Source organism: Lagenorhynchus albirostris, chromosome 14 (genome assembly GCF_949774975.1).
Source record: "Lagenorhynchus albirostris chromosome 14, mLagAlb1.1, whole genome shotgun sequence".
NCBI lineage: Eukaryota > Metazoa > Chordata > Mammalia > Artiodactyla > Delphinidae > Lagenorhynchus > Lagenorhynchus albirostris.
In genome coordinates, this window is record NC_083108.1 from 75721617 (window position 1) to 75744198 (window position 22582).

Sequence of the window (22582 nt, forward strand, 5' to 3'; positions counted from 1 at the left end):
CTACTGCAGCCCGTGTGCCTAGAGCCTGTGTTCTGCAACAAAGAGAAGCCACTGCAATGAGAAGGCCACGCACTGCAACAAAGAGTAGCCCCCGCTCGCCACAACTAGAAAAAGCCCGCGCACAGCAACGAAGACCCAACGCCAAAAAATAAATAAATAAATAAAATCTAAAGTCGGATGATCCTCAACACTTTCAGAGTCAAGGAAACACAATATTTAAATAATCTCATGTATTACTATCTGAACTGCCTTTTAAATGACTCTAGAACAAGGAAACACGGTATTTAAATAATCCTGACACAGTATTTAAATAACACAGTTTTTAAATATGCACATACTGTACAACTCTTAAGTGTACAGTTTGAGAATTGGGTCATTTCGAATTACATAGTAGTTCATACACAAAACATCCAAAATTACAGAATAATAAAGTAAATAGCTTAAAATGTGTTGCAAGATGGAGGAAAATGTAGGCAATAATCAGGACACAATTACATGAGGTTCAATGTTCTTTTTTACCTTAAAAAAAACCTTAATAATCCTTAAGGTAAGAAAAAGATGCTTTCATCAAATTAAATCAGAATCATTTGTAGGAAACCAAAAAGCCATCATAAATAATATGGAGGCTAAATACTCATTTGACAGACTATTGTATCAATAAAAATACTTTAGTTAATTTTATTAAAAAACATTTTTTAATTACATTTTGTGATATACTAAGACTGTTTCAACCAGACATCGCTAGAACTGATAAATTAGATTGAACTAAAAAAGATATTTCTATATGGTTCGACTTAATATTTTAACATTTAAAAAGAGTTATTCATCGAAAATTATGAATTCCAAACACAAAACCAAAGCTTTAGAATGCACAGCTAGAGAAAAAGGGACATAGCATTATTTTGGTGATATCTAGGTGATTAGTTGAGAACTAATGAGAATATGAATGTAAGTTAAATTACAACCAAATACCTACAAACAATGTAGTCTGTAATTAAAAGAAAATAAGATATTAATATCAATGAAGAAACTACATACTATACAACTCTAGAAATTTGATTTTGGTTGAAATTTCAAATAGTACAAAGTTTAACAGTAATTTTCTGTAAGTCATTACATTCCTAAAACCACGGGACAATGAAAACCTTTAATTTATAATATTTGTCAATTACTCATTGGATTACATTTTTCAAATACTTATTAAGCCTCTTTTGATATAAAGGAAATTCTCCACATTTTATTCCTCAATACACATAAGACCATGTTGTATGTGAGAAGTTTTCAGTAAAAAACTAGCAAGCTGTTATCACTTACTTGTGGTCTTCTCTTTCTTCTTCAGAAATCGATCCTTATTGCTTAGCTTAACTATTCAAGATAGTATCTCATTCTGTAAAACCTTACTGGGAAAGGTGGCTATCCACTTGGTGGGGAAGGGTGGAGAGCAGGGACATCATCTTTTACTTACCTTGAAATGGTGCAGGTGAAGACTGAGCCATGTGTATATGCTCCTCATTGATCAAATAAATTGGCTGGTGTTGGGCAATCTCCACACTTGTGCATACATTACTTTCCCCATGAAGAAAGAATGTGAAAGCACAGGACAAATGCTCACTAAAATAGAAAAAATGAGAAACTCAGCTCTACATTTTCGTAGGAAACAGGTGCTAGAGACAGGAACTACAGATGTAACACAGCTTTACTTTATTACCATCCAGCAAAGCCTGCCCCTGATGATATTAATAAGCACAAACTTTTAGTTGACTGTGGACAAATAACAATAACTTGACAAACTAAATTTAAAATGCCAGATAAATAGAAAAATTAGTTATGTTCCACTCTGAAATTGAAAGCTATTGTGCAGAATGCTTTCTGTTTCCTTTGCATAAGGTCTCCTATGCCAACTATAAACTCCTAAGGACAGAAGAAGAATCATAACATTTTTCTACCTTCTCATGTATTACTATCTGAACTGCCTTTTAAATGGCTCTAGAACAATGACAAAAGAGTTCTGCATATGTTTGGTATGACATAACAATAAGACCAAATTTACAAGCTTACAATGTTACAGTAAGGTTAAAATTATTGATCTAAAAACAGCAATCAACAACCCTGCTGTCTGTAAATTCCCCATATACAACTGCTAAGGTAATATGAGCCTCTAAATGGGCTGGTAATCTATTATATTTAATTTTTACAATTTACCTCTGATCACAAAATTTTATTAAAGCATTCCACTTCTCCATTTTCCACACAGTTAGCTAAAAATTGATAAAAATGATGTGTCTTGGAGAAAAATAATTTCAAAATTAATATAGTGGCACATTCTTTCAAAGTTGTTAACTTTGGTCCTAAGCCACCCATAACATCTCCATTTCTCAAGACAGCTTATAAGAACATTTGCCTGATGAACCAAAATCACTGTATTCCAGGCAACCACAATTTAAAAACTCATCTCCAACATTTCCTTCTTTTCAAAAGTTCTCTAAAATATTATGAAGTGTACTTTGAGTACTACTCAAAAAGTTAAAATTTAAGTATAAAATTATAACGCTTTACAGAAAAATAGAAATAAAAATGATAAAATTTCCACTCTATCCCACAGTGAAGCATATATATTCTTCCTTGACAAGTATGTTGAGATGATCTGAGAAAATTTTGTATTTTACTAGAATGTGAAGCTTCGTCAATAGGAAACACCTAGTCTTGATATTTGGGTATTTAGCACAACAGAGTATCTTTTCTTTTTAAATTTATTTATTTATTTATGTATTTTTGGCTGTGTTGGGTCTTCGTTTCTGTGCGAGGGCTTTCTCTAGTTGCAGTGAGCAGGGGCCACTCTTCATTGCAGTGCGCGGGCCTCTCACTGTCGTGGCCTCTCTTGTTGCGGAGCACAGGCTCCAGGTGCGCAGGCTCAGTAGTTGTGGCTCACGGGCCCAGCTGCTCCGCGGCGTGTGGGATCTTCCCAGACCAGGGCTCGAACCCGTGTCCCCTTCATTGGCAGGCAGATTCTCAACCACTGCGCCACCAGAAAAGCCCCACAACAGAGTATCTTAATCTTAAGATACCAACTAAAATTTTGTTAAGAATTTTGAAAAATTTAAACATCTCCTTAACACCATACACCTAAGTTTCAAGTTCACAAAGAGGAACAATGCATGTAATTTAAATGTACATAAGTATAAAGCAGTATCAATAGTAAAAATGTGCTGTCCTTTATTTATGGAAATGACACTGAAAACATATCCTCCATGCACAACATTACGCCAGGCACATAAGAACACCAAAATATAGATTAACTGATTGTGGATTTGTAATTTTCCATTTGTAAAATTCAGTGGAGGAGTTGGAGCTGACTTATCCCTACTGTGCCTACTATCCCATGCAGTCATCAGAATATTTATAAGACAACTGGTTAGAGTTACAGATACTGAGTACAGCCCAGAGTATGTTCTCATTCCACTGAACACAAATGCAACCAACATTTGTCTATCAACCAGTAAGTGAGGAGAATGGTGCAAGAAGCCTGAAGTGACAACAAATAAAACACGATCCTTGTCCTCAAGGAGCATATAAACTAACAAAAGATTGATATAAATGCATATTAACAAAATAAAGCCGAGCACAAATACAGAAATAGAAAACCCAAAATGCCACGGGAAGGCTAAAGGATACTAATTTTTTCAATTTGGAAGATCCAAATGCTTTAAGAAGATGAAATCAAATGAAAGGCTGATTTCAGTGCAGAGAGAAAAGAAAGAGAGGAAATATGAGGCAAGGAGTAGATGCAGTGAGAACAGGATATAGCTTCGAAATTCTAAAAGGAGGAGAGACATGACATGATGGGAAAGGAGTCTGGAAAAGAAGTCAGAGGTCACCCTTGAGACAACCAAAAAGTCTTGCATGTAAAAAATAGCAGGGAGCCGATTTAAGGTTTGGTTTTTAAAAGTCAGCTAAGTCTAAAGAATCGTGATAAAAACTTCAAAATAGCATTCATCTGAATTTGCTATGTCCCAAAAGACACAGAGAAGCACAAATGAAAAAGGTAGGAAGTGAACCAATGGCCTATTTTTTATATTGATAACTTTAAAAACAAAACATGTTTTTTTAAAAGAGACAAAACTACACGAGAAAAAGAGCAAGTTATGGGTGAAATATACCAGAAGCCACCAGTAACTATACAATGTTTGGTATGTTACTTCACTGTTCTGATCATAGTTTCCTCATATGTAAAATCAGCTGCCGGCACAAATTGCTGGGCCCCCCACAAGTAATAATTCAGAAGGTCCAGGATGGGCCCCAAGAAGCTACATTTCTACCAAGTTCTCAGTGATGCTGCTGCTGCTACTCCTAGCCCAAGGACCACACTTTGAGAATCACTGAACTCTATGGTACATAAATCTTTTTCCAGCTATAAAATTTATTTTTCTCTAATATTACATGAAACAAGAGGGCAAGGAGGACAACTCTGACACTAGAGAGTAGAATTCTCCTGAAGTATACACTTGAAAACCTACTAATTTTGGTTGCCTTTGGGGAATGAAGTGGCATGACCCCAGGATAAAGAAAGAATTCACAATTTTCTTTTATGCTTTTTGCATGTGGGGCCATGTGACACACAGAAGTAATGGAGGCAAGATCTGAAGGAAGCCCCTGCCTCTCATCTTATGCAGTGTGCTTGCTGGCCCAACCAGAGGAATCCACAGGGTTTCATCTCGCCATTCGGCTCTTAGTTGAAGTCTGCTGAGAGCATCTTTGACTTTGATTCTGTTATCCAGCATATAGGATATTTAATCAGCAAGCCATCGATATCTTTATTCATGTCATTGCTAAAAACAGTGAATAAGACTATACTGAGGAAAGAATCCTGTGTCATTTTATGAGGTAATTCCCAAGTTGCAAATTCTCCCAAGTGCTGCCACACATTTACTATTTCTTGTCTACAAAGGACAATCTAAAAGATTAATATGTCAAATGTCTTTATAAAATGCAGACACATAACAACTACCACATCACCCTGACCTAGAAACCTGCCTAAAAGTAAAATTCAGGTAGTATGATACAGAAGTCAACCCCCCTAATCTACAGATGAGAAAATAAGGATAAAACCTGTGGCTTGCAAATGTCATTCTTAGAAACACAGCTGGAATTAGACTTGAAATTTAGTGATCTTTCCTCTAGCTAGATTGTCTATAAATGAGAATACTAATTTCTATCTCTACCAACTTATATTTTTAAATAGGTAAATGAGATCAGAATTGTGAATGAACACTGAAAACAAGTTCATTGATTACAATGAACTTTGTAACATTTATTACAAAGTTAGGAGGTAAAACTTATTACAAGCTTCATACATGTTCTTGCTTCTTCTCACCCATTACCCACTCTTACCTGAACCTTTAATCACTCAACTCCATCTATTTCATATACTCTCATCATCTGAAAATTGAAAAGGGCTTTAGAGATGATCAGGCTCAACCCCTTTCTAATTCGGGGGAAGGTAAATCTGTGCTCAAAGTTACACAATAGTTTAGAGCACAGTTGGAATAAGAATTCAGGTCTCCCTCTTAACATGGTGTTCACAGTGCATTCATGATGTTTCTACCTCCGATGTTTCTACCTTAGGTCAATGCTACCTTCGCCCTGTATAATACATTCCATCATCAGCATGACCACATACTTTGTAACTTAAGTCACTCCCTGCATCATTTCTATTAACCCCCTACTGCCATAGACCAGAAGGTACTATTCAAATGAATACACATTGTAATTTCACCCTAACTAAAGTTGGAGCCTAACCTCTGTTCTTTTAGGGTGCTCCACTTAACAAATATTCCAACGTTCTCAGCTCCGTTTATTCTCCCCTGTTTACTCAGTAAATAAGGTCTGCTGTAGGCAATTCTTCATTTAACCTCCTTTTCGCCTTAAACATGTATGTAGTTACACTTACCTCACTCTTCCCCAGAATCCTAGAGGATTACAGATTTCCTTTTCTCTGTAAAAGTACTCCCATTCTCATTCTCTGCCACTCCTGAGTAGTCTTTATTTCTACCTCTTTACTTGCTCTTCACTTGAGCATGTTACTCCTTTAGGGCTCCTTTATCTTTCTCCCTCTATTGACTAAGATCAAATAATCAACATGTAAATAAAATGATTAGTATAATAGTAGTATTAATACTAATATCACTAAATAACCTGTCTATAAATAACTTTTGTGTTATAAAAGAAATTTTAAAAAAGAAATATACTAAGATATAAAATAATGGGAGTGCTATTTTAAAAAGGAATAGGTCAGAGAAAAACTTTTCTGAAAGAAGGGGGAGCATTTAAACAGGTATGAATCTTAAGAAAATTATATGTGCAAAGATATTGAATTAGAGATATTTCCTTTTTAAAAGGAAAGGAAATTTTAAAAAGGAAATTTTAAAGCATTTATTCTTTAAAAAAATTTATTATAGTTGATTAAAAAAGGAAATTTTAAAACATTTTAACGGCTGCATCATTGTGAAAATGAAGACAACTGTAAGATGAATTTGGAAATACGGATATAATTTGTTCCCTCTCTGTCTATCAAAAAGATAAAGATCATCAGAATGGCTGAAAAATAATAAATCCATCTAGATAATGCTTACACAAGACATACAAAATCAAACCACACCAAAAAAAAAGAGTAGAAAATGATATTCCAGGTAAATCTAAATAAAAATAAAGCTGGTACAGAAACAGCAATAAACAAAATATTTTAAAAACTTAGGTTCATCATTACAGAATAACAAACAGAGAATCCAATAAGAAATTTAAACAATCCTGAGTGTGTAAGTACACAGCCATATGGTATGCAACGTAACTTAGAAATATATAAAGAAAAAAATGGTAGAATTACAAGGAGAAACTTATAAATCTTTGATAAATATTTTAACACACTTTTCTCAGTATTTAATAAGCAAATTATTCAGAATACCAAAAAAAAGATAAAAATATACAAACTTAAATATATATGTTGGCTTTCAAGAAATAATCTATTCTCTTTCCAAGGACACATGGAAGATGTACAAGAAAGGACTGGGAACTAGGATACAAGACAAGTCCTAAATTTCAAAGAATTGATATCACACAGACTATATACTCTTTAATCCCAGTGCAATTTAGTTAGAAATCAACAGTTTAAAAAATAAAGGTTAAAGTAAAATCCCTTTGTTTGGAAACTTGAATATGCACCCCCTAAATAAATCATGGGTTACAGAGGAAATCACAATGGAAATCAAAAAATGTTTAAAACTGAATGACAACAAAAGTGATACATGTCAAAATCTGAGAGATACAGTGCTTTGAGAGTAATTTATATCCTTATATGCCTAAAAGGAAGTCTTAAAATAAGTGAGATAAGCTTTCAAATCAAGAAGTTGGACAGGGAGACAACAAAAAAGTCAACTCAATGGAAATAGAGGGATGAAAATAATGACAAAAACACAAAAACTTAGGGTGCAGGGGGAGAAGAGAGGCAATAGAAATGATTAACAAAATCAAAACTTGGACTTCCCTGGTGGTGCAGTGGTTAAGAATCCGCCTGCCAGTGCAGGGGACATGGGTTTGAGCCCTGGTCCAGGAAGATCTCACATGCTGTGGAGCAACTAAGCCCATGCACCACAACTATTGAGCCTGTGCTCTAGAGCCCACGAGCCACAACTACTGAGCCTGCGCTCTAGAGCCCGCGAGCCACAACTAGTGGGCCCGTGTGCCACAACTACTGAAGCCTGCGTGCCTAGAGCCTGTGCTCCGCAACAAGAGAAGCCACCGCAATGAGAAGCCCACGCACTGCAACGGAGAGCAGCCCTCGCTCGCTGCAACTAGAGAAAGGCCACGCGCAGCAACAAAGACCCAACACAGCCAGAGATAAAATAAATTAATTAAAAAAAAGAAATGTATCCTTTATTAAAAAAAACAAAATCAAAACTTGTTCTTTGAGCACACTAAAAGAAAACAAACCACTAAGCCAACTGATTCGAGGAAGGGAAGGAGGGAAGATGCCTATGCAAGGAGGGAGGGTCACCATCAAACAATCCTGAAAACCAAAAAGAGGAAGTAACCTGAGGCACTGACCACTGGGCACCAAGACTGGACACTTACTGCAAATGCCTTTTTTTGTTGTTGTTCATGCTGTTCTTTTGTCTAGAATAAACTTCCCCTCTCTTTCATCTAATTCCTACTCGTCTCTTTCAAGAAATCATCTTTAAAGCCCCAGAACAGGCAAAATGCTCCCAAACTACTCTGTATATATCTCAGTCAAAGCACCTCAGTGTTCTTAAGTTTTATGTCTAGTCCATCTGACTAAGTTTTGTGAGGACAAAAATCATGTTTTATCTATCATTTTTGGACACCCATACTTAGCATGGTGCTTGGACTGGGTAGATGCTGCATTAATCACTTACTTGAGTTTGTGATACTTTGTAACTTTCTTCTAAAATTTTCCGGCATTTTATTTGGAGACTGTGAAATAACCATGGAATTCTGAGTCATGAGACAGTGAAGAATATGAGGGGGAAAAAAAGCTGTGATACTCCAGCCAAGAATTTATTAGGGGAAACCTACCCCTAGTCTTGAGAATTTCTGACGATCCCTCTATCCGTTCTTCTAGAGGGAACCTGCTTGGGGGATATCACTGACAGCCATGGAGTATACTATGGTATGACTCTCTTTGGGACCCAAGATAGTTTATATTCTCTGAACTAGAAAGGAGACTAGCACAGAATAAATAAGGACTAACCATACAGATCAACAGGGTATTCTCTTCTGTAAATGCCATTGAGGAATTCTGTTCCTTTACTCTGTCTATTATCTACTCTAAGTAGTATGGCCAAATCAGTCCTCCTAAAACATTTATTATCAAAATCTATACTACTAAATCAATCCCATGTCATAGTCCCCACTGCCCAGAGGGAAAAAACTACACCCCCTTCATATCAGGCAAGGCCTTCTAGACTCTGGTACAACTCACTTTTTTTTTTAAATGTAGTATTTAAAACCTTACTTCCATGTATAAACTCTCAATGACAGCCAGTTTGGAACGGTTTATACTCTGTGCATATCCCACCTACATTCCTATAACTCCACACAATTTCCTACTCCTTCCTTCTCCTTAAATCCCATCTTTCAAAGTCCAATATCACTTCTACTTTCTCCATAGAGCCGTCTCATATAAGCTCTTTTCACACAGACCTCTTCATTCTGTGCTACCAAGAGTATTTACCCTTGTTTGGCACCCATACTTTCAAAAGAACTCATTTAATTAACAAGTATTTACCAAGCACACCTACCAATCTTGTACCAAACACTCTGCTGGACTTAGACATGTGGAAATAAACAAGACCAGAATCAGCCCTTGGGTATTTTATAGTTTCTTAAGCAAAGTACCTAAAAACTTTAAAAGGTAGCAAGACCCCAGAGACTTTCAAAGGGGTAGAAATACGAAGATTAAGACATTCTGGTTACCCTCAGTTAAAACTGTGTGCTTTAATATTAAATCTCAAAAAAGGGGCCCTCATCATATAATTACAATATCTTATATTGGTTTGTACCCTATGCAATCTTAAAGAATTAACAGTTTATAGAAGGAATGAAATGAACCCATGGGAATGAGGAGAGGTTTAGCAAAAAAATCAAAACAAAACAAACTTTCCTATTATTTATAAAATATCATATATTCCATCTTAGTGTTATAATTGACTCAAATTCTATCTTCTCAGGGGTCCAGTAAGTAAAATTAAACTATATTTCAAGAAAGCTGGTTTCAATCTATCTTCCAGTGTCATCTCTTGCTATATTAATTCATACATCCAGTGGTTCCATCACCCAATTTGTTTCCTTCATAAGCCTCTGTCATAATTTGCAAGTATTTATTTTGATGGTCTCCCCCACCATAATGTAAGCCCCCTGAAAGGAGGAACCATGTCTGTCCCACTGCCCTCTGTATCCTCAGCACCTAGACATGTAACACTTAATAGTCACTGAATGGATGAATGCAGTTTTAGTCATAACCAAAGACTAAATGACATTTCTTTAGCGAGTTCCATCATGAAGAGAACAAGAACAGTTGATGTACACAATGAATATTTTTAAAGTGAGTAGATTAATTATTATTAAGAGAAGGAGGTAAATGTAATTTCAGTGAGAGAAAAAAGGGAACTTTAAAAACTGTTTACTAAAAAAAAAAAAAAAAAAACTGTTTACTTAGGAAACACAAGGGGGGCTGGTGTGGGTTGCATCTGTGTAGTTGGGAAAGGATTTGCAAAAAAGCAAAAAAGGAGGTACTGTCTTCCAAATCATTTTATTCTCTTACAATATTCTAAATCTAAGAACCATTTTTTTTTTTTACTTCTTACACTGAGTTTTCAGAATGCAAGTATCACATGTGCTTTCAAAATGCATTAATGAATATTAATAAACTCCTGTTCTTCTCACAGTGTAAAAGTGTTTTGGTAACAGATTCACAATGCAGAATGCATTTAGATAATTTCATCTAAATGCTTTCTGTGTTATGAAATTATTATCTTAAAATTTTCCAAGCTGTCATTAACCCAATCTCTTGCAAGAAGTAATTTGCCTCCCTCTATACATCCTCATTTGGGAATATTTTGCTAATGTTACTTTATCATTTCCTTTCCTTAAAAATATACCATTTACTTTGTCAGCCTTCACAAAGACTACGTTGAGATCCTTTGCTCACTGGCATACTGACCTTTCTCTTACTGGACAGGCCTTAACTTTCATCTCCTTTTTAAAAGATGGTGACATTATATAATATTCAAATAAGAGTTGATTAAATTATTTTATAAAATCCTGAGATGCTCTCACTATTTCAGATATCTTCCCTTTAAATTAGAAGTTAAACCTGATTACAAAGGCAATGAAAATGTCCAGGAAAGTTAATGGCACACAGTTTTTTTTTTAAATGAGAGAGTACTTGCATTATAACTGTTAAATTATCATTACAACTCTATGAATAGTCACCCTTCTAAGAAAGTTACCAGTTACATTGTTTCAATACAAAATTGCCTCAGTGAACAATTTTTCTTCATGTATATAGGTATACACATATGTGATACAACACATATGTATATATTTATAAATACACACACACATGCAATATAATATATATAAGAGAAATTAAATCAGCAAGCTCTATGACTGTTCCTTTCTACCTTTCCAACCTCAAAGCTAAGTCGGTCCTCCTCAGCAGTAAATTCGGCACTGTGGTGGTGCATTAATTCTTCCCCATCACAAGGGTACTGTTCCTGGCACTGTAGTGGTAACAGAGCAGCAACGCCTCTTGCATTAATGCAAAAACAATGCTCTAGTGGCCTAAAGGACTTAATGTTTCTCCCTGGGTATCTCACGTACTAGAAGCAAATGACAGTGTGGAGGCTCTGACTCAGTATATCTTTGATCAAAAGGCAGGAAGAGTGTGAGGGTTCCCATCCTGATGGTACAAACTATTAATTTTCAAGATGCCAAAATAGACATAGGAGCTGCTCTAGTCAGTGATGTGTGCTTGGAAATCAGAAGCTGATATACACAATATTTGAGGAGACTTACGAAAGTCATCTTATTAAAATCTCTCTTGAGGTTTACTAAACTAGGCCAGGTTATCTAGTCTCAGTCTCTGGATAACCCTTTGAAAATTCAATGGGAGACTGCCTGGCAGAGAATACAGATTAAAGTGACATTTATATTAGGTAACTCATAACCATTAAAGTACTTTTACTGCTCACTTTAAGACGTGCTTGGATTCTTTTTTTTTTTTTTTAAAGTATGAAACAAAACTTTAATCTATTTTTTGGTTACTTTAAAAGACAGTAACAACGTTGGGGGGTAGGGGTGGGGGGTAGAGTAGTGGAAGGGTATAGAGAACCACATACATTTTTCTACCATTTTCTCATGAAGTACTAATTAGGCATTATATATTGCTAAGAACAAAAAAGGATCAACTGACACTAAAATAGCTAAGATTTTATATATATGCCTGAGAGCATAAACTAGCCTTTCTCTGTCACTCCTTACTGCTAAACTGAAATGCTATATCTTCCCAAACTACAAAATACATTTGTATAGTACATCTTAAAATCAGTGACTGTTTACTTGGTATTTTACACAAACGTCCAACCACCATGACAGATTCTGCTGCTGGAGGAGGAGCCTGAGTGACAGACATGGTGGAGTCCTTGCCAGCTTGAAAGAAACATAGGGACAGACCTCTGACATCTGTCTAGATTCCCACAAGCAGCTCACAGTGGGAGAAATAACTTGCCAAAAAGCATAAAGCAGATGGGAATTCCACTATGCTGCCATTCATCAGGTGAGCAACAGCAAGTAGGACTTTACCTATGTGGTCAAACAAAAAAACAGAGACAAAAATAGAAAGAAAATCTGTTAACAAATAAGTGCTAGGTATATAGCCTTTTTGCTTTCATAGACTGTTATTTTTCCATACTCCATTACTATAGTTTCCATCACATATGAGTATCAACCCTTATTATTTTTTCCTGCCTCATTATATTATACGTAAGCTACCTTAACACTTCTAGAACAAGATGAGGCAGGTTAAAGAGGGAAGGATCCATGTTGAGATTTTCTTTCTGTCTCATACCCTAATTCTACTCCATAACATGTTACCAAAAAGCCCGAACGAACTTTTTGGCCAAACCAATATTTAAGGAACTGATAGTGTTACAGAGTTATGTTATAGTATGTATTTAATGAGAGCTAATACATAAAGAAACAGTACAACAAAATTATTTTATGTCTCTATTTACAGTGATGGTTCTAGCTATATTTTTAAGGCACTGTCTACAATAAAGCAGGAAGAACATCTAACTTTTTATATTGCTCTATTTCAGATCTAGCAGCTGACACTCAATGTAGCTTGGCAAGTTCTTTAAAGGCTTTCCAACATTTGGCATTAGCCTACCAGAGAGCAGGGCCTTTTATATTCAGCTTTGCTGCAAAATGTCTCACTCACCAGTACTCAAAGGAGGTCACAGTTTTCCCAGCAAAAGGAAAATAAAATTGGAGCTGACACTTATTTGGTAGAATGCTGTTATCAGCAAGTATTTATCTTCCATACTCTTCCCATGCCACAGGCCTACACCAGAAGCTAGTTTTTTCTCTTCTTTATTCAAAATACAGTGCAGCCTTTAATCATCAGCACTGCTTGCAATCCCAACTCCCCTATCCCTATTATAAGAAAAATAAATCTGTTGGCTAAAATGAACAAAAATAAACATAAGATGCTTCTATACTTTTCTTATAGTGTACTTAAAACTATGAAGTCAAAGATAGCTACAGGTTTAGCAATATGTTAAACAAATTCTGAACAGAATTAACTTTGATTCTTAACAGTTAAAAGCAATTTCTCCTAATGAGGTAAAATTCAGCTGAGAGGATATAAAAGAAAAAGTAGATACTGGAACTAACGGAGTCATTAGTTGCTATAAATAAGGATGGCATTAGCATCTCCTTTAAGAGATCAACAGAATACACAAGATCCTTCAGGTGATGGATGCAGCACCTAAAGAGTTGGTGTATACCCCAGAGACACCCAATAAAAACTCACTCTTCAAACTATTCTAATATATACAGTTGTTACATCAACACTTATTTAATGATAATGACATACAATCAGCATCTGGTCATTACCAACAGTATGAATGCTTTAAATTATGGATGTTTGATTTTTTTTTTTTTGAGAGCACCAATTTGCAAAAGGTTTCGAGGAAAAAAAAATTCTGACAGAGAATCTCCTTTCATCATCAAGAATCAGTAGCTTAGCCACCTTTCAGACAGTTTAGAAGTTTTTTAAAAGATAGTTTCAGGGGGAAAAGAAAGCTCTGAAGAAAACAAAACAGATGCTGTGTTTAAGAGTGGCAGTGGAGGGAAGCAGGGGAGAAGAGATGACACATAAGATGGGAGGCAGTGGTGGGTACAGAAGGCGTCTTCTCTGAGGAAGGGCAAACGAGAAGTCAGCCCTGGTGAGACCTCAGAGAGAGGAGTTTAGGTAGAGGGCACATACGAAAGCCAGAAGTACAGGAAGAAGCTTAATATGTTTGGGGAACAGAATGGTCACTGTGTTTGAAAGCTCATAAATAGGAAGGAGACAGGTACAAAATAAGATCAAAGAGGTGAGCAGGGTTTGCATCATGTAAACCTTTCAACAATGAGATGGGGCTTGAATTTTATTCTAAATACACTGATAAACCCTGCAGGATTTTAAAGCAAAGGAATTACCATGGTCTCATTTATATTCTGAAAGGATCACCTTTAGTTACTCTCTCGGATAATTCATTATGAAGGAGTTAAGAGTAGAAGCAGGAAGACCAGCTAGAAGGCTAGCTTGGAAGCCCAAGTGAGAGAAAAACATGGCTTAGAGTAGGGTGGTAGCAGTGAAGACTAAGGGACATGGATTCGAAATGTATTTCAAAAAGAGAGCTGACAGGACATGCAGGCAGACACACTATGAAGGGAGTCGGACACATTAGTAAGGAAAGAGGTAAGGGTGACATATCATACTTGGAAGATGTTAACTTAGAGATGGTAGTTAAATCAAGGGGATAAGTCAGAGCACACAGGTCTGAGTCTGAAAGACTCCAGATATAGAAAAATGATACAACTCAACCTCTGTTGGTTCTTTAAAGAGGTGGGGGGGGGGGAACGCAACCATGTTTTCAGTAAGCCAGTATGTGAAGCCTATCTTTTAATGATCTTTCTCCAAACAATAGGTAAAGAGAGAAAAGAAAGTTACGGTGTATTTTTCTTAATTTTTATTCTTTTCTGTGACAGAAACTCCCCCACCCTCCACCCCCACGTGCTGACTTCCATCTGATATTTAACGAATTTAACTGAATCAAACGAACCCATTCAGGTTTTCTCCTTTTAAAATCATCTTTTTAAAAAGAATTCGCTAAGTTTAGTAATAAAATTAACTGAAAACAAATAATGAAGTTATAAAATACTATTTGATTCAAATTATCATCTGAATACCAGTTTTTCTAATTAGTAATCACACCTACAACTCTGATTAACATCACAATCTTAACAATAAATGAATCAATCATACAATTTATTTTACATTAAATTCAGAGATTTCCAATTAAAATAATTTTCCCCTTTCATAATGCTAATAAAGGTGATGGAGAAATGTGTTAGTCATTGCTTTTCTATGAATCAGGCTGGGTCATCCACTCAAAACACCAGACTCCAACAGATCTACCACTTTCTCATTGAATGACTCTGACAAAGTCATTTACTAACTTTAAACATATATCAGGACTGGAAACTACCCAAACTCCCATCAATAGTAGAAGAGATAAATAAACTGGGGTATATTCACCCAATGGAAAACTATACAGCAAACAGAATAAGTGAACTACAACTACACACAACCACCTGAATAACTAGCACAACCAATGTTGAACAAGAGAAGACAGAAATAAAAAAAACACATACGTAGGATTCTATTTATATAAAATATAAAAACAAATTAAACTCAACTAAACTGTTAGAATAGTGCTCATGCTTGGGAGGGGAGAGGCAGTGACGTAAGGAGAATGAGGGAGGTTTTCGGGGTGCTGGTAATATTCTATTTCTTGATATGAGTGCAGATTATATAAATGTGCTCAATTTGGAAAAACTCATTGAGCTTTATACATTGTACTATATATTATACTTCAATAAAAAATTATACACATGAAATGTGAAAGAAATATAGCAAAATGTAAACATTCCGGACCTCATTAGGTTAAACGAGTTGTAAAAGCATGAGTATTTATCTTACTCACTGTGATAAACAGAAAAATGGTTTCCCAAATATGCCTGTGTCCTAATCTCCTGAACCTGTGAATATGTTATGCTACACAGCAATGGGGAATTAAGGTGCTAATCAAATAACCTTAAAATAGGGAGATTATCTTGGATTATGAAGTGAGCCCAATGTAATTACAAGAAAATTTAATTTAATTTATTGTTTAATAATTTTATTTATTTAATTTATTAAAAAATAATTTTAAATAATTTATTTAAATAAATTTATTTAATTGTGCAAGAAGGAGGCAGAAGAGTCAATGTCAGAGCTGCAGAATGTCAGAAAGACCCAACTAGCCACTGATGGCTTTGACAACAGAAGGGAGCCACAAGCCAAGGAATGTGGGCAGCCTTTAGAAGCTGGAAAATGCAAAGAAATAGATTTGCCCCTAGAGTGTCCAAGAAGGAATGCAACCCTGCCAACATCTTGATTTTAGCCTGGTGAGGCTCATTTCAGACTTCTGATTTCCAGAACTGAAAAGATAATAAATTTGTAAAGGGAGCTAATGATCTACTCTGCTCCAGCTCTATGCTAGTCAGAGAATGCTTAGAGTGTTTGGTTTAATTCTGGATGCCACATTTAAAAGGATATTATGCAAACTGGAACACACTCAAAAGAAAATGACCAAAAGAACTTAAAGCCACCCAACATGACAACAATTGAAGGAAGTGGAGATATTTAACCAAGAGACAAGACAACTTAGGGAAGAGACATAATCATACACAAGCCACACTCAAGTATACCATGTCATGAAAACTATTTTGCTCAGTATGGTATTTTACAATCATTGTTGCAACAGTATGTGCTGCCCTCAACTGTGGCAAATATCAATTCTACACACTGATTAAAATGTGGCAACACACTGGTCAAAACTTCATGGTATACTAGAGAACACAGGCACACTGGCCAAGCACCACTGATGTAGACATTACAGAAAAATAGATTTCAATTCAGTATAAAGACTTTCTAACTGGGTTGTTTAAATAAAAAATGGGCTTACAAGAAGGGTAATATATTTGCTGTACCTGAAGGTGTGACGAAGGAAACTCAAGAGTATTGAAAAGGGAAAGGGACAGGATGACCTTTAATGGTTCCTTTGATCCTGAGATTCTAATGATTCCACATTTCGATTCTCAGATAAGTTGTGCCTATTTTTTTTTTTTTTTTTGGTGGTATGCGGGCTTCTCACTGCTGTGGTCTCTCCCGTTGGCTCCGGACACACAGGCCCAGCGGCCATGACTCACGGGCCCAGCCGCTCCGCGGCATGTGGGATCCTCCCAGACCGGGGCACGAACCCGCGTCCCCTGCATCAGCAGGCGGACTCTCAACCACTGCGCCACCAGGGGAGCCCCAGTTGTGCCTATTTTAAAATATCCCATATGGACTGATTATTCAGAAGCAAATAGAATACTAAAATGGAAAGCACATCAAATTATAAAGGGAAGATGTACTGAGACAGGGTAAAGAGAAGTATCTTGAAGACACTATTCTTTTTTTTTTTTCGGAAGACACTATTCTTGAAACTTGAAATGTATATTGCTAGTAAAGCCACAAATACATGAATTTGTTTTTAATTTAAAAAAAATTTTTTTTAATTTATTTTTGGCTGTGTTGGGTCTTCGTTGCTGCACGTGGGCTTTCTCTAGTGGCAGCGAGCAGAGGCTACTCTTCAGTGCGGTGCGTGGGCTTCTCATTGCGATGGCTTCTTTTGTTGCACACAGCATGGGCTCTAGGCCCATGGACTTCAGTAGTTGCGGCACGTGGGCTCAGTAGCTGTGGCTCATGGGCTCTAGAGCACAGACTCAGTAGTTGTGGCACATGGGCTTAGCTGGGGCGCAGCATGTGGGATCTTCCTGGACCAGAGATCGAACCTGTGTCCCCTGCATTGGCAGGCGGATTCTTAACCACTGTGCCACCAGGGGAATCCTTTCATTAATTTTTTAATTGAAGTACAGTTGATTTACAATGTTGTGTTAGTTTCAGGTGTACAGCACAGTGGTTCAGTTATATATATTTCTTTTTCAGATTCTTCTCCATTATAGGTTATTATAAGATATTGAATATAGTATAGTCCCCTGTGCTGTACATTAGGTCCTTGTTGTTTATCTATTTCATATATAGTAGTATGTATACGTTAACCCCAAACTCCTAATTTATCCCTATAAATTCTTAAATCAAGTCTACCAAACCAAACTTTTCTGCTCTCCTTTTGTTACCAGGATTACTTTTTGAAAGCAGAGCTTACATGAATACCTATTTGTAAAAGCAGCAATATAACAGAGGTGAATAAACACAAATTTACTCTCCCTGGAAAGGAGACATGAGACTGATCTGATAGCCTTCAAGAGCAGCATCCTGTCAGACTGAAGTATCAGCCTGTGAGTTAGAATGAGAAAAATCAGTATCGTTGAATAGAAAAAGTTATAAAAAGAAGAAAACATTCACTGGGTATGGTGCCGTTACACTGTTTACCGTCAAAAGCTTAAGTCTCAATTCAATTCTCTCATGGATAAAGGGCTGTATTTACCCAGTGTTAGCCCATGTTCATCTTGAACAATGTACTCACAGAACATAAACTTTTAAATTTCTTATTCAGTAACATTTAACTTCTGTGCTCGGGGTCATCATTGGTAAGAGCTCTTAGAAATATTCTTTCTCTGGAGATATTTTCAGCTACCCTGGAAGAACTACCATCTTAAAACCAATGGATGGGGCTTCCCTGGTGGTGCAGTGGTTAAGAATCCGCCTGCCAATGCAGGGGACACGGGTTCAAGCCCTGGTCCAGGAAGATCCCACATACCGCGGAGCAACTAAGCCCATGTGCCACAACTACTGAGCCTGCACTCTAGAGCCCGCAAGCCACAACTACTGAGCCTGCACTCTAGAGCCCGCCAGCCACAACTACTGAACCCACGTGCCCAGAGCCCATGCTCCACAATGAGCAGCCCCCGCTCACTGCAACTAGAGAAAGCCCATGCACAGCAGCGAGGACCCAAGGCAGCCAAAAATAAATAAATTAAATAAATTTTTTAAAAAAAGACTCAATTGATGGTTCCATCCCTCTATCCCATTTAATCATTATACACTGAATCCCCTCTGCATCAGTTAAGCATACAACAGAGTGCAGTACATAAAACCATAATAAGCAATAGAGAAAAAAGGATTAAAGCCATGAAAATGTATTAATTTATTCTACGCAATGCACTTGTAATTCTTTCACTTTCAGTCAAGATCACAGTACAGTTTAATAGTCTAGTTCAGGGACCAATTAATCCTTTTATATTTAAATCAATCACTGACTCCTCTCCGAATAATTTAGCTTCTACATGCTGCCTCCCATTTGATGTCTTTGGGGAAAAAGCACAGTTAACACTTATGTGGCACATTAATCATGTTTAGTAATAGAAAAAGAAATGCATTATCAGAGAAATCTCTTACAGAAAGTAAAACATGCTCTAAAACATGTTATCATAATCAGTATGTGTTGTCATTTTCTTAAGTAAAACAGGGAAGTTAAACCTGGAGCTAAGAATGTACCCTTCATCTGCCTTTTTGCAGTATGCCAAATGCATGTATCTATTTATTTTTATTTTTTTGTATCTATGTATTTGATTATGTATAAAATATATATCCAGGAATAAAGCCACTCTATACAACCCCTCCCCACCACTGCTGTCAGATTCCTCTCCCCCATCCCAACCCAAAGCAGAATGACTTGATGATGCTCAAACAATGGGAAACGGGAAAAGTAACAGAAAAGCATGTATTTTATTCAAACTGGCCTGTGTTTGGCACCTTGCCACAAAGCTGTGCCCTTTTCCTTGAATAACTCTGAAGCCTAATTAATAGCATTAATTCAATGCAATAGTTATGTGTTGTCTGAAGATCCTTACCACTGCATGTAAAGCAGTTGTTCATGTTTAAGAATATTTTCCCTAAATAAATGTGTCAAGAAAGCATTAAGAGTTCATGTGATTTAGAATGCTACTTCTTACTCTCACCAACAGCATGAGAAGGAGGTGCTCCTTTTTGTTCCTGGATCTTATTCACCACAAGAATAAGTCAATTTTGTATTCTAGTGGCCACACCATGGATTATAAATGTGGGGTTTAGTTTCAGAAATTTCAAAGCAAATGTAAGCACTTTTCAAACAGTCCATAAGTGAGTATTTTCAAAAATTTTTAACTGATTAACTTTGGCTGTAAATCCAGCACTGAAAAAAGTGGTGTCTGTATCCTGGCATAACCCAAATGCACTGCTGACTCAGGAGCTCTGCCAGTTCAAACAGTTCCAAAGGGAGGGAAGCACACAGTGAATGTTAGCTCTGTGTTCACTTCACATCAACACAGAGAAATCAAATGGCAACAGTTTAAGATCAGGTCTATAATACTAGTAGGAAGAATAATTTAAAAAGAGGCCATGATATAGGCGGTAATCTGAACTCATAAGAGCACACAGCATCTAAAGAAAGAAATTCAAAAGCCTGGCTACACTGTCACATTGAAGAAATATTTCTCTGGTGTGTGAACTGTGACAGCCTCTGAGAATCTGTTTGACAATTATGACCTACAAATAATCATCAGGTGGAAAAATAGTGTCATTTCTCTCTAATCCCTAGAATAGTCATATCAAAGAAACATTTAGAAAGAACAAAAGCCTTTTGTCTTTTTTTCTTCTCAGAATAGAACACTTCTAACCGAGATTAAACAAGTGAACCAAAGCTTATCATCAAAAATCATCTTGTCCCTAGAATATGAAGTCACACCAGCTAACAAGCTACCATCAGCAGGATGTGTCTGCCTTGTGTTGAGTTCATGGTGGTTGCGATTCATTCACACTCCTCAGTCTAGTTTCCCCTTGCTAAGCGAGAATTAAAAGTGCCACAGATAGACAAGATGGTAAGAGACCATACAGATCACTAAAAAAACAAATCCCAGGAGTTAAATGCAAGGGGGAAAAAAGCCTCCTGTATGTGTTTGGGTAAAATGCACTCTTACTGTATTTCAGGGACTATACCTCTCAGATGGTGAATCCCAAGGGGTAAAACGCTACATGCTTTCTGGATTCAGTTTAGGATAGTGTTCAAAAGAAGATCATAAAATGCTAGACAGTCTTTTTGAACACTGGTGTATCTTTCCTTTCTCTTCTCGATCTCTAATCTAGCTATCTTAAATCTGGGCCCAGATGGCACTGACGTCCCCTGGCTGAGACAGCAGATGAAAACCTTACCACGTCCCCAGAGTGCTCCTCTCTCAGGGTCAGCCCCAATCTGAGCTGCTCTGCACAATCCTCTCCCATCATCCTGGCAGCAGAGGCTGCAAAACCTCTAGATAGGGATCTCAGGTACCTCTTCTTTTCTTTAAAAAAATTTTTATACTAATTATTATTTAGTATTTATTTATTTTTGGCTGCATTGGGTCTTTGTTGCTGTGTGCAGCCTTTCTATAGTTGCAGCGAGCGGGGGCTGCTCTTCGTTGCGGTGCGCGAGCTTCTCATTGCAGCAGCTTCTCTTGTTGTGGAGCACAGGCTCTAGGTGCGCAGGCTTCAGTAGTTGTGGCACATGGGCTCAGTAGTTGTGGCACACGGGCTTAGTTGCTCCACGGCACGTGGGATCTTCCCGGACCAGGGCTCGAACCCATGTCCCCGGCACTGACAGGCGGATTCTTAACCACTGCGCCACCAGGGAAGTCCCTCGGGTACTTCTTAAGAGCCCCCGACGTGGTAGGTTCTCTCTTCTTTTACTAGGCTGTTTGTACTTGCGACTAACATATCTATGGACAGTCAGTATTGAAAACTATAGTGTGACACAAAGTATGAGGCACAGCATATCTGGTGTTCTTCTATAAATCTTACATTGAACATAATTTGATCAATATCAAGACACCAGACTGTCAAATAAATAACCCAGTAAGCATTATGATTACCAAAGACAATCCAATTTAGAGTTACTATTATATTAGCAGTCATCTTCAGACGAATTACAAGTAAAAAGGGAAAGGAAGCATATTAATGCAACAAAAATTATTAATTCACAAAGTTTTTAAGCAGCCTTTCAAAATCATCAATAACAAGATGTAGTAGGTAATAAATAAAAATTAGGTGAATAAATGGTGGTATTTCTAAGTCAACATATAAAAGTTACTCTGGAAGAGACTAATGCTTAAAAAAGGAAAAACAGGTTTATAAAAACATCTTAGTTGTAAAGCTAATATTAAAATTCAATCATTATTCTCTACATATTCTTTAATATACCATGTCTAAATCAAAATATGATAGGCTGGCTTATAGTTACTCACACAAGGGAAAGAATTCTTCTGTTATTTTAAAAAGTTGGATCAGTTAATTTTAAATAGTCATTGTTTTTTAAAAAGCCGAACACAAACACATTGAGTATCTATTTGAAAGGCACTGGAATGCCCCTCCACTGACTCATTTTAAAAAAAAAAAATCACAAAAGAAATAGTTAATACTGTGATATAAAATCCAGAGCCAAATGGAGGTAAATAATTCCACCTCCCAAAATAATAGCTGGAGTGGCCATTTCAAAGAAATTCTGTATATGTAACGCATTTATCTTACATTCCGTTATCTTCTTTGTTAAATGGAATTAATTCAACATTCAAACATAACTTCAACAGTACTTTATATATATTAGAATATTTTAATAATTAATATATATGTAGTAACACGTGAAAATATAATTAAATCTACCTGTTCAATTCATAAGGAAAT

At 36.5% G+C, this 22582-nt stretch overlaps 1 protein-coding gene across 5 annotated transcripts in view; it reads right to left on the reverse strand.

The window, feature by feature from the left end:
- Positions 1–22582, reverse strand: part of MED13L (mediator complex subunit 13L) — a 297857-nt gene that overhangs the window by 60644 nt on the left and 214631 nt on the right. For all 5 annotated transcript variants that reach the window (XM_060121968.1, XM_060121970.1, XM_060121969.1 and 2 more), the window contains one exon: positions 1466–1611. In XM_060121968.1, coding sequence (XP_059977951.1) covers positions 1466–1611 — 146 coding nt within the window. The remainder of the gene's footprint in view (positions 1–1465; positions 1612–22582) is intronic.